Below are 13,701 nucleotides of genomic sequence, written 5' to 3'. Positions count from 1 at the left end.
GAGAGTTTACACATAGAGTCTGGCGACGAGTGAGTGGAGAGCCAGGGTTCTGATACTGAGTTTGATGGTTGATAAGAGTCAGGTGTGCCATGTAAGGATTGCTGAGCCAGGCCCCTGCTGAGAAGCATGCACACGCACGCACACACACACACACACACACACACACACACACACAAAGAGGAGGGGTCGGGGAAAGACAGGCAGGGAAACAAACAGGAAACTGGGGAAGTCTAGAGGTCACAGAATGGGCTGTGACAAGAGAGTGGCATAAAAAAGAAAATACTTCAAATGTGCACTAAGTATAGGAATTGAGTTAATGTGCTTGGATTACATTGCACCACTGGCTGGAACTCATTGATTTCTTTCACTATGGACAAGCTAAATTTGCTTGTTTAAAACTACTTTAGCAATATACAGTATAACCTGAGTATAGTGTTTATAGTGGATAATTCAAACCAAAGTCTGTGTCAACTTGTGCCTCTAAAAGTGTGTGTCCTGCTTCTGTTAAATGTTCCCATTCACCTTTAATACAGGGGAGCAAAGTACACAACCAGAAGGGGCCGGACTAAGAGCTGAGCTACACTTTGAAAGCAAGTCAGTCAGCTTTCCTCTTCAGTTTAGCCACATCAGTTTAACCATGTTTGCCTCTATCATTCTGCTATGGCTCTGTGTTGTTTTTCTCATTCTTCTACTCAAATCCCAGAGGCCTAAAAACTTCCCACCAGGACCCCCTATCCTGCCGATACTAGGGAATATTTTGCACCTGAGCCTAGAGAACCCGCTGAAGGACTTTGAGAGGGTAAGAAAAATCATTAAAATGAATGATGTTTTGCTCTTCCAAAACCTGAAATTGTTATGACATTGATGTAATTGCTATTATTAGTACCTACTTAAAATGTATCTACAATGGCACAAGCACAATATGCTTCTGAGGGTAAAGGTTACTCATAGCAGGTTGTCTGTACAAAGTTGACTGCCTGTGCACTTGGACTATAGCCAACCCATGCAGTACAGGTATGGGGCCACTGTAGCAACAATATTTCCAAATCTGTAGAGAGTACAACAACCGTATATGTGTAGACAAATCTGTAGATGTGTACATGGATATTATTGGCTGAAAAGTCAATAAGACCTTTGGCAACACCGACACTGACGCCAATGTTTCGCCGCTTGATAGGGTCTTATCGGTCAACCTTTTCACCGTAACTGGAAATCATGTGTAAATGCTTCACAATAAATATGAGCCCAATCAGCCACATAGTAGCACTATAGTTAACGCCCAAAATGCCACGCCTTTTACACTGTAAGTGCGATTGACTTGAAATGTCACATATCCAGCTCACTCTGCTCTACAAAAAAACCCATCTTGGACCGTAAACATCCCGCCATGATGGATTTTTTGCTAATTTGCATAATGGAAAAACAGAAATATGAAACGACTTTAAACTGTACAGATTCACAGATCTCAGTACGTATTTAGAGAGGCTTTTACACATTTACGAACCGGACTGACATGCAGGGTAACGTTCTATAATAACCATTAATAAATGATAAAATGATGGTTTAAGTTAAAGGTCCCATGACATGAAAATTTCACTTTATGAGGTTTTTTAACATTAATATGCGTTCCCCCAGCCTGCCTATGGTCCCCCAGTGGCTAGAAATGGCGATAGGTGTAAACCAAGCCCTGGGTATCCGGCTCAGCCTTTGAGAAAATGAAAGCTCAGATGGGCCGATCTCGAATCTTCTCCTTATGAGGTCATAAGGAGCAAGGTTACCTCCCCTTTCTCTGCTTTGCCCGCCCACAGAATTTGGCCCGCCCATGAGAAAGAGAGAGACATCATGGCTTTCAAACGAGCAAAGTGGCAGTTGGTCAAGGCCACACCCCCACTATCCACCTTGCCCCCCCCTCCTCCTAAATAGCTACAGACACAGAAATGGCACATACTAAGTAAAGCTCATTGTGGGACTGGCTCTAGTGGCTGTAATTCTGCACCAAGGCTGAATTTCGGGAAAGAGACTTCAGATACAGTATTAGGGGACCACTAAGGTCTATATAAAAGAGACTTCAGATACATTATTAGGGGACCACTAAGGCCTATATAAAACCATTCAAAGAGCACCAGGTCATGGGACCTTTAATAGTTATTTTATTGTTAACTAACAACGAAATTATCATTATTAATGTTTATTAATTATTAATTATGCTATAATTTATGTTATTCTAACAGTTTATTGTTGCCCAAATCACAACATCTTATGTGTTATATTGAGTATTTGTTAATGATTAAGAAATTGTTCATAAGCCGTAAATAAACATTATTTGGATGGCTATTATAAAGTTGCATTTGATGAATATTATACCTTGTTAATAGTTAATTAAGACTATGTAAAGTATTTATGAAGATTTAGATAGCTATTATCATTATATATATATATATATATGTGTGTATTTTAAACACTGATATGTTATTTGTTCTCTCCCAGCTGAGGAAGTCTTATGGAAATGTCTACAGTCTGTTTCTTGGTACCAGACCAGCTGTTATCATCAATGGGATGAAGGCCATGAAGGAGGCTATGGTGACCAAGGGCACTGATTTTGCTGGACGACCCCAAGACCTGTTTGTCAATGACACCCAGAAGAAAGGTAGAACAGTCATGATATGTTATAGGGCAGGGAATGTATTATCAAACTTAGCTAATTAAAAAAGAGATACCTTACTGTAGGACGGGTAACGGGTAACGGGTAATTGCATTGTTGCAAAAATGAGTGGAATAATTACTTCTGGCATGACCAGATATTTTATAAATATTTTAAATAACACAAAACAACTAAATGGTGGTAGGTATAATACATCTGATTTCATATAGGCCTACTGCTTTAGTAAAAAATATATTTTTTCAGGGCTCTGTCTCTCACCTGAGACCATTGTCCACGCATATGCAGGACGCAAAAAACGAAAATGAACGTTGCACTAGTCTGGACATCTTGCCGTTGATTGTGCGTTTTGTGTAGATTTGGACTTTTATACATTTTATTCCACTTTGTTTAAACGGCGAAGTGGAGAGGCCTCGTTCACCTGTTTGGAGCAGGCTGGTGAATGTGACGCGCGTAGGCCTTGCTGCATACACCGTGACCCTTTTTGTGGATCTACTGATCGCTGTGGATTACTTCTTTTTTTTCGTGTCATTGGATTATGGCAAAATACGGATCTTTTTTCTTAACGTGTCTTAACGTTTTATGGTGTGATTGCGCTTCGTTTCTGCGTTTGGAGAGGCATCTCAACAAACTGTAGGTCGAACACTGATGGTTCACCGTTACATTTTAGTTGAATTTAAGTGTCGGGGCATTCCGCCACCGTCTGTCTATTGTGTTCCAAGACAGCCGTGCCGCGAGAGAAGGAGCGTCGATGATAGGCTAATCTTTGCATATACTGTGGTCAGGCTAGCAACTATGCCTCCTGCTGTCCATCAAAAGACAGGGCTCACCAGTACAGGGTAGATTACTGGTGAGCCATACTTCCTCTCTGTCTTTCTCCAACCAAAGACCCCTCTTCCAAACCAGGCTTTTTAAGAACTATCAAGAACCGCTACCTACTCCTTCTCATCTTCTCCGCCTTTGAATTGCTCCAGGGGGCGACCATCTTAATTAAGCTCGACCTCTGTATGCCTATCATCTGGTCAGGATGCAAGAGGGCGACAAGTGGAAAACTGCTTTCATTACCCCTACTGGAAACTGAATACCTAGTCATGCCCTTTGGTCTGACATCCCCGCCATGTTCCATCCATCCATCCATCTTCATCCGCTTATCCGGGGTCGGGTCGCGGGGGTAGCAGCTCCAGCAGGGGACCCCAAACTTCCCTTTCCCGGGCCACATTAACCAGCTCCGACTGGGGGATCCCGAGGCGTTCCCAGGCCAGGTTAGAGATATAATCCCTCCACCTAGTCCTGGGTCTCCCCCGAGGCCTCCTCCCAGCTGGACGTGCCTGGAACACCTCCCTAGGGAGATGCCCGAACCACATGTTCCAAGTTTTGATTAATGACGTGCCGAGAGACATCGCTATGTATTCGTCTACCATGTCCAAGTCCTAAGAGGAGCATGTCTACCGTGTCCAGTCAGTCCTGCAAAGCTTACTGGAGAACTCTTTCTTCGTCAAGGCTGAGAAGTAGGAGTTCCACGCCTCCTCGTCTCCTTTCTAGGTTACGTCGCGGCTCAATGTAGTGTGCAGGCGAACCTGGCTAAGGTATCGGCAGTCACCTCCTGGCCAGTTCCAGGTGCATTTGTTGCAAAAAGTTGCGCCAGGGGGCTTTTGACCCCGTTCACGCCTGCTTGCAGGTCTAGTTCGACAAGACTGATCAAAAGCTTTTTGTGCCTAAAGTGATGCAGCAATGATTGGGAGAATTCCTAGTATTTGTTTGTAGCAACATGTGAAATAGCCATTGCATATTATTTGCTAATAACTGGCCTGAGATAAGGAACTTTTAGCAGAATCTTCTAATTGCAGGAAAGCATGCTTAAGAGGCGATAGTTTCTCATTGACTTCAGGTCAAGAGTAACTTACTATGGAAAATGACTATGAATAAACTTCACTGAATCTTGTCTCGAATCCCTCATAGAGCTGCCTCAGGTTTGAAAGTTAAAAAAGGATATTAATATGCTGTGAAGAGTTAATACTAAAACAGGTTGAAAAGTACATATGCTCTGGAATAGAACAGCAATGCACACATTGGACAGTTTTGACTTTAAACATTAGATGACATGTAAGCTCATACTGTATGCTCTTTGTGTCACTATACTATACCTAGGAGTGATTTTGGCAGATTATGGCTCTAGTTGGAAGGAACATCGTCGCTTTGCTCTTACAACCTTGAGGAACTTTGGTATGGGGAAGAATTCCATGGAGGAGAGGATTCATGGAGAGATAGATTACACCATTGATGAACTGGAAAAGAGCATTGGTATGTCATCTGAGGGTCCACACAATCTTCATACGGATGGGAGGGTTAACTTTAATCAGGGAAAACTGAGCAGCACAAATACTCTAATATTGTTTGATAATATGAAAAGGTGGGCATTGATCATACATTTCCATTAATATTAATTAATTTTGCATTGTGCGGTTTAATTTTCTTTTGTACTGTACAATGCTATGTTATACTTTTGTCAACATTATGTCTTTACAGGCAATACCTTGAATCCTCAAGTTATGTTTCATAATGCGGCCTCCAACATCATCTGCCAGGTTCTGTTTGGTACACGCTACGAGTATGATGATGAGTTCATCAAAGTTATTGTTCGATGCTTTACTGAGAATGCCAAGATATCCAATGGACCATGGGCTATGGTGAGTCAAAACATGTTTTCTGCCTTAGAAGAAATATCAACAATATTAATGTTCAAATTCATAAAAGGATTTAGTTCAGTCATTTTATGAAAAAAGGTAGAACAAATTGCAACAGAAGCAAACTCAACTGATTTTTGTATCCTCAATGTGTCCCGAGTAAGGGAAAAAAAGCCCCAAAGAATCCCATTAGGGGAAAGTTTTGAAAAAGACCCAAATATAGCCTATTCATACGCCTATTCATTCTTTTTCTCACGTGAATAGGGTAAAAATGTTAACCTTTAGATATCACCATGAAAATGACTGAGTTCATTATTTACATCAAGACAAACAAAAAATGTTTTTTTGAAATTGTTTGTTAACAAACTCCTATCTAATCATCTGCGCGGATTTAGAGCGACGCAACTTATTCCTGGTATACGGACAGGCAGTGGGTGTACATCACCAGATCAGAAATTTATTAACAAAGTTCAAAATATTTTATTCAAATTTGTATAGTTTATGTAACTGTTATGGAAACCTTTTTCAGTAACTAATCATGCCTTCCCTTTCAAGACTTGAGACATAGCCTCGAGGCACCTATTACTCAGAAGGAAATTATTGCAGCAATAATTTCTATGCAATCAGGTAAATCTCCTGGCCCAGACAGACTTTCAGCTGACTTTTCTAAGAAATTGTCAGCCAAATTATCGCCTTTTTTATGTTCAGTTTTCTGAACATAGTTTCCCCCCCCCCTCGTTCTATCAGACCTGTATCTCCCTGCTGTTAAAAAAGGGTGAAGATCCACTAGATGGTGCATCATACAGACCAATTTCACTATTAAATACGGATGTAAAGATACTTGCCAAAATCCTCTCCCACAGGTTGGAGGATGCTCTTCCGTCTATCATATCCCCCGACCAAACTGGCGTCATAAAGGGACGCCACTCAATTTATAATACCCGCCGGTTAATGAACATATTATACTCCCCCAAAAATATTGAATCAGAATGCCTCTTAAGCGCCGCACTCCCACTCTCTTCTGCTATTCCCAACAGTAATCCTGTGGTTAAGCACTCCCTTTGAATCTGGACCCAATTTAGGAAGAATTTTGGTCTGCAGACTTTTTCACTTCTCAGCCCAATTGCAGCTAATCATTTGTTTGCTCCCTCAATGGTGGACGGTGCATTTAAGATCTGGCATAAAAAAGACTTAATCTGCATTGGCAGTTATTTATTACTGATCTATTTGCTAGCTTTTCTCAATTGACGAAGAACTTTGGTATCGTAAAGACTGTTTGTTTGTTTTTTTCAGATTTCTACAGATCAGGCATTATATACAGAAGTTAATTCTCTAATAAACCCCCAGCCAATCCTGTCGATATGTTTCTTTCTGTTAACCCCACATTAAAAGGCACAATTTCGGTCTTTTATAACCTTATTTCGAAGTTGCATATTCCCTCTTTAACAGCTATAAGAACCATGTGGGAACAGGATCTAGGTTGTGCCTTCACTGATCACATGTGGGATTCAGTCCTGGATCGTATACACTCTACCTCCATGTGCGCCCGACATGCTCTTGTGCAATTTAAAGTAGTACATCGTCTCCACATATCCAAAACCAAACTAGCTCATATGTTCCCTGTCGTCGACCCGACCTGTGATAGCTGCAAGAGCGCACCTGCGTCACTCTTTCACATGTTCTGGATGTGTCACACCCTAACCCCTGGACTTCAGTTTTTTAAACAATTTCTGAAGTACTTCACCATCAGATTGAGCCAAACCCTTTTTACTGCCATTTTTGGCATTGCTCCCAATTTGGGCTTGCCTAAGGTGAAGCTGAAGGTATTGGCCTTCTCCTCCTTACTGGCTCGTAGAATTAACTTAATCAAGTGGAAAAGACCCTGCTCCTCCTTCCCACTCACATTGGATTAGAGACATTATGTCCTGTATGAATTTAGAGAAAATACGTTACACTACCCAGGGATCTGAGGAAACATTTTACAAAATATGGCGCCCCTTCTTGACATTTTTTGAGAAACCAACTACAACAATTTCGGAGTAGCGATTCTCCCCCCCCCCCCCCCCTTTTTTTTTTTCTTTAATTTTCTTTTTCTCTTTTCTTTCTTTTTTTTATGATTTTAAGGTGTGTTTTACTTTTTGTCATTCTGTACCTTCTCAACCTTTATGTTTTATGTATTATAATTTAGTCTGTGTTTTAAATTATCTCTTGTAGTAATCTTTAATACAGGTTTGGTTGTAATTGGGTGGGATATGGGGGCGGGGGGAGTTATGTTCTGGTTAAAAAGGGGAAAATATGTATTGCAATTTTGTCAGTCAATAAAAAACCTTGAAAGAATTAGTTTAACAGGGGCAAACTGTGCATAAGCTAATAACTGCATATGCTAATTTGCATAAATACAACAGATCTAAACATTGGGTATAGCCAAGTGAAAATGTCTTGACATCTTACAGTAAAAGACTTAATGTTAAGGTCTGAATGGAACCCATTTAGGCTACCCATGACCATTAAGGATTCATCGGATTTTGAAATTAAAAAGCCATTGAATTTTTAGCACTGAATATTTATGCATTAAAATTATGTATCTGAATTGTTTGCCTCTGAATTTTCAACAACTCATTCTCACCTTTTATTTTTCTAAGTTCACAAATTCAGAATCAAAAGTTCAACATTAAATATACCAAATTTAGATGCAAAATACAATTTATAAAATTCAACTCATATTTTCAAATTCAATAGGCAAAATTCAGCTGCAAAATTTAATGTATAAAATTCAGTGTTAACATCCGGGAACCCTAGGAAAAGCAATCCACGCTCCACCTCTTTCCCCATTTTTGGATTAGCCGAGAGTTAGGCAGCGTAACCCACTGCCAAGACCTTGACTGTCAGAGCCAACAGGAGTCACCCACTTGGAGCTTCATTTTGGCTCTTTAGAAACCTATGGCTGACGTTATGGAAACTACTACCATATTTTATACAGGCTATGGTTTGTAATGAAATGAACTAATTATGTATCTTCTTTTTACAGCTCTATGACTCCTTTCCCATTATTCGTGGCCTGCCGCTGCCCTTCGCCAAGGCCTTTAAAAATGTTGAGGTATGTTAATTGGACCTAAAACTTAATGTAAATATCTATATTAAATCATGGAAAAAGTCTAAATTTAAAAGAAATAATTATTATTTAATTAAGGATTAAACGTAAAACAAAGAAACATCAATGGATGTTTTTACTAGTCACACATACAGTGACAACATTTAAAACATAGCAAGCATTTTGACAGTGGAATGGAAATAAAGGTAAATTAATACAAATTATGAATGTTGAACTTGAGCGTTTTTCAGACTTGTCAGAATCTTGCGATTCGTTTGATGAAAGAGCACAAGAAGACCCGAGTCCCTGGAGAGCCACGAGACTTTGTTGACTGCTATCTGGATGAAATGGATAAGGTGTGTGTGTGTGTGTGTGTGATCAGCTCACTACCAAATGTACAAGCGCTTGTAGTTTCATTATGTCTCATAGTGTGTATTTGTGTGTATCAGTAAGGCATGATTGCATTTAATGTATGTTTGTATAAAACAATCATTCTCCATTTTTTAAGAGAGGCGATGATGGTTCTTCCTTTGAAGAAGAACAACTGAGGATGTATGCTCTAGATCTTCACTTTGCTGGGACAGACACTACCTCCAACACCCTGCTTACTGGTTTCCTCTACTTTATGACCTACCCACACATACAAGGTATGCAGGCACATGTAAATTGCTTTTCTGCCACCGGCTCCATAGTTTTACCATTGTCTTTTTATCTAAAAGTTGATCTATTCATTTCATGCTCTTGAATTATTTGTATGAAAGTCATAAACAGAAGGGCATTTTGAAAAAGGCAGTGACAAGATGCAACACCAACCAATAATACACTTGACTTTTTGCTGCAAATATGGACAAAGCTCTCACTTCAGTTATAAAAGAACAGTATATTGTAAATCACAGCAACAGCTCAGGTACACCATATTTCTGCAGTAAAGGCACAATTTAGCACAAATGTGTCCCCTCTGAAATAGTTAATTAAATTCCATAGCTCGCTAATCACAATAACGCACTATGCTGTACAAATTAGTCGTTGTATGTAAATGTATCTATGTTCTGGAGGCTCCACCTTCTAGCCATTCAAGGTATCAGCAGCAACAGGGTACAACAACCAGACCTCCCCTGGTCCCAGCGCCCAAAGCAGAATATGTGCCAGCTCAACAGCCATAACATGGGCCCAAACATTTGATTCCTTACTTTGTACATACGGACCTGAGCAAATGTTCATGTCGGAAAATAACCCTTGAGAACCTGCTGCTTCCAGATGGGACAAAGTTATTTAAATACCAGATATTAGTGCATCATCTAAAGCTGGAGGGGGTTGTCTGGTTGCTGATGCCTATTTGAACGCTCCTACTACAATACACATACTGGCTGCACTGAATGAAAAATCTGCACTTAACAATATAGCTACAGTGATTAGGTGTTTTCATTTCTATATAAGATGACCCAATGTGTACCTAGATACAGTGACTATGATGGACATACATTTGAATATGGAACAATGATCAGTTCAATTCGGTGCGGCCCAATGATAGACTTCTATGACATGATAGCCAAAGAGTGTTGTGGGACTTTTTTTTTTTTTTTTTTCTAGTGGGAAGACGGACAAGCCTTGTGGACCCTAACTCTAAAATAGTACTAAAAGTACACAGAAAAACGACTATTTCAGTAACAAGAGTAAATGGATTTTTTTACTTCTATACCTGCATCCAGGTTTACCATTCACCCACACTCAGTCATGTTGTTCATCGTGTCATCGTCTTCCCATTTCAATTGTATTGCTAATTTTTGTTATCTCTCTCTGCTTTATCTGTCAGAGCGTTGTCAGCAGGAGATCGACGAGGTGTTGGAAGGGAAGGATCGGGCCAGTTTCGACGACAGACACAACATGCCTTACATGCAGGTAAATCATCAGGCATATTTGACATAATGTCAATTTTATTTTATGTTTACACATGGGTCTAAGTGGTAGGTAGGGGAATGAACCACATTTATCATGATCTTGTTTGCCTGGTTGTCAACATATTGCTGGCAGGTTCCCATATTGCAAGTTTATTGGTCTACTTTTACACAAAAAGTCTTAATTTTTTTTCTTCTGCCCCAAGTCACATAAAGCATAAGAACATGTTTAAAATTCTCTTCATCCAGGCTGTGATCCATGAAGTGCAGAGGATAGCCAACACTGTTCCACTCAGCGTCCCTCACTGTGTAACTAAAGACACAGAGCTCATGGGATATTCCATTCCCAGGGTAAGAAGCAACTGGTATAGTGAACACTATAGTGAAGTGTTGTGGAAAGAAACCTCACTGTACTGGATCAGCAGTAAGTGTAAGAAAAATTAAGTGTCTTTCAATGTTGGTAACAGATTTTCTAGTCTGGATCAAGGAAATACATAACCAGGATAAGCCCCTCCTCTAGCTTACTGCTATATTTGTGTCAAAACGCCTTCACTACAGGAAACAACCCAAAACTAGCAAGCTAACGCTAATGTTGTAAACAGCAAGTTTTGACGACATTTTGAATCGTGAAATAAGGCAGGCCTGATTGTTTTTGTTTTTTTTCAGTGAATGATTGTAAAGTTTTACTAAGAATGTTTACGGCATTTAGCCTTCTAACTGGGATATTTTCTCCTAAGGGCACACTGATCATCCCTAACCTGACTTCAGTGCTGAATGAGGAGGGACAATGGAAATTCCCCAATGAATTCAACCCTGAAAACTTCCTCAATGACCAGGGAGAGTTTGTTAAACCAGAGGCCTTCATGCCTTTTTCTGCAGGTATAAGCGCATGACCAAACAAAACTCAATTATATCACACCTTCAGTGGCATGCAGACACAGTGGGTTTAATCAAACCGTTATTCAGTCAGGAGACTAGTTTTAAGTGAACAATTATTTAATTAACACATGCACAATAGATGATAACTGAAAAAGTCTTTGGCGATTAGACCCCATTGTGACGGAATCATATTTTAAAGGGTTTAGAGAAGCCATGAGTAGTGTAAGGTACCCTTGATGGAGTCTAGACACTGACGGTGGTGGTGGTGATGAATGAAGAGGAGGCTGAAATCTGGACGGTTGAGAAGTGGGGCGGGCTTTGCGATCTCAGACCTGGACGCTGGAAATGATGTACTAAAGGCAGGGTGGAGAAAGGTTGTGACGATTCACACTGAAATGACGGCTGACAGCAATAGAGGAGACATTTTTGTTAAATGTTGACAGCATGGACATGATTTGCTGATAGAGACCATGGCTAAATCTGAGCAGTTTAACTAAGGTTGATTTCACACCTACCTCGTTTGGTCCGTTTAAACCAAACCCTGGAGCGTTTGGTCGGATTGTCCGGTTGGTTTGGGCTGGTGTGAAAGCTCATCCGAACTATGGTGCGGATCAAACAAGCAAACTCTGGTCCACTTGAAAACGGGGGTCTCGGTTCGTTTCCAAGTGAACTAGAGGTCGGTTCACTTCAGGTGAGAATGCGATCTTACCCAAATACAGGAAGTAAACCAAAAACAGAGCATTTACTAGCCTGCAATTTTAACCTTGTACACAATTTACGGACTTATATATGATTTAAGGGATGATAACTTTCATATCCATAAGCTGTTTCGAGCCCCCATGGCTGGTCGTCTATGTGACATCATCAACTCTCTCTCTCCTTCGCTTGCTGCGTGTCAGCTGCTCACATTGATCGCCTTCTTCTAAAATATTAGAAACGCTAAAGCAGAACCAGAAAACCCAAGATGTTATAAATGGTGTTGCTCCATTATTTCTGAGACCAGAATTATCGGCGAGTTTCGGATATTCTGTCCAATAAACAAGCGACCGTCTCAATCGTGTGACGTGTGTTTACAGTGTTTGGTGCGTTTGACAAAGTACAGTGTAAAAGCAAACCGAACCAAATGAAAAATGCAACAATGTTGCAACTTTACCCCCGAATCACCACCGAGTGCACCGAACTATAGGTGTGAAAGCGCCTTAAAAGAGTAAAACGCCCCTAATCAGCTGATAAGAGGAAGAGGGTGAGAGAGAAAGAGGGGTAATGAGAATGGAACTCATGCTAAGCTTCATTAGATGATTTTGAGGTCTTTTTTCATGTCCCAGGTCCTCGTATGTGTCTTGGAGAGGGTCTGGCTCGTATGGAGCTCTTCCTCATCATGGTGACCCTCCTGAGGAAGTTTAAGTTCATCTGGCCTGAGGATGCAGGAGAGCCAGACTATACTCCAGTCTATGGGGTCACGCTGACTCCAAAACCTTATCGCATGAAGATCCAACTCAGGGCAACACAGTGAGGCTGTCTGCAGACACACCGACTGCCATTTGCTCTTTCCTTAGTTTTCAGCTGCCCTATTCACAGCAGTCACTATCTATATGCTAGCTATGACAGCTAACACACATAGTGAATTATGCCAGGCGTCATAGCTACATTATATCTGTTTAGGTTACAGGCTACAATGTGCTTTTAATGTACTGTGTGTTCCATTAAGTAGATATAGACTTACTTTTGAATTGAGACTGTCCTCCCAGGAAGAACGACAGCATCAGTTGTTTCAGTAAGTACCCCAAAACATGTTTTTACACAACTGTAGAAATTATTATAAGAGCAAAGGAGGAAGTCAGGTGATGTTTTAAAGTGACTAAGTCTGCATAGCAGAGGTCCGGGTGAGTGGAATGGTCAACAAAACATCGACAAAGATCCCCTAACCTTAATAGAACCATGGTGTTTCTGTAGCCTAAACGGAGTACTTATTTTAACCCAAACCATAATGTTTCTCTAAACCAAGATCTTGTTGTGCTTAAACTGAACCAAACCTTAACCATAGCATTGTAAAGTCATAAAAGTGATTTATTTTCCAACAGTGATGTGTAACCTTTTTTAAAGGAACAGACAAATGATGTTGTCATGCCGATGGGAGCATCAGATCAGGAAAACACTTCTGAGTAGTTTGAGTAGGGCTTGGATGAACATTTTTGCTGTTATTTTGGAGAACTTGTTGATTCCATAACATGCTTTGACATGTGTCCTTACCACCAGGCCTACCAATGTATTCAAATGACTATGGAATCAAATAAGGGTCTTTAATATTTTGAGCTTGTGAAATGATGTAGAATTATTTTGTGCATGTGTGAAAAGGTTTTGTGCACACAGATATACAGTAATTTGCAAGTGTGTAAAAAGTTTTGTAGCTGAAGAATTAGGTTGTGCATGTGTAAATAAAAATGGTGGAGGAATATTTTCAATAGTGACATTTCACAAAGTGTGAGCGACGGA

The 13,701-nt window shown here is 40.3% G+C and overlaps 1 protein-coding gene across 1 annotated transcript; it reads left to right on the top strand.

The window, feature by feature from the left end:
• The first annotated feature begins 637 nt into the window (after positions 1-637).
• LOC144521611 (cytochrome P450 2F2-like) lies at positions 638-12,721 on the top strand. The gene is made up of 11 exons (XM_078256172.1): positions 638-799; positions 2,488-2,647; positions 4,808-4,960; positions 5,186-5,346; positions 8,372-8,440; positions 8,686-8,790; positions 8,943-9,081; positions 10,248-10,333; positions 10,579-10,680; positions 11,067-11,208; positions 12,534-12,721. The coding sequence occupies exons 1-11, from the start codon at positions 638-640 to the stop codon at positions 12,719-12,721; spliced, it is 1,467 nt and encodes a 488-aa protein (XP_078112298.1).
• The last annotated feature ends 980 nt before the right edge of the window (positions 12,722-13,701 follow it).

This window comes from Sander vitreus, chromosome 8 (genome assembly GCF_031162955.1).
Source record: "Sander vitreus isolate 19-12246 chromosome 8, sanVit1, whole genome shotgun sequence".
In the NCBI taxonomy this organism is placed as follows: domain Eukaryota; kingdom Metazoa; phylum Chordata; class Actinopteri; order Perciformes; family Percidae; genus Sander; species Sander vitreus.
This window is presented reverse-complemented; position numbering and strand designations above follow the sequence as displayed.

Bases quoted from the DNA above. Each gene is read 5' to 3' on its own strand.
- LOC144521611 (XM_078256172.1), top strand. From the start codon at position 638: ATGTTTGCCTCTATCATTCTGCTATGGCTCTGTGTTGTTTTTCTCATT. The intron at 2,648-4,807 runs GTAGAACAGTCA...TACTATACCTAG, and splicing joins CAATGACACCCAGAAGAAAG to GAGTGATTTTGGCAGATTAT. The intron at 11,209-12,533 runs GTATAAGCGCAT...TTCATGTCCCAG, and splicing joins CTTCATGCCTTTTTCTGCAG to GTCCTCGTATGTGTCTTGGA.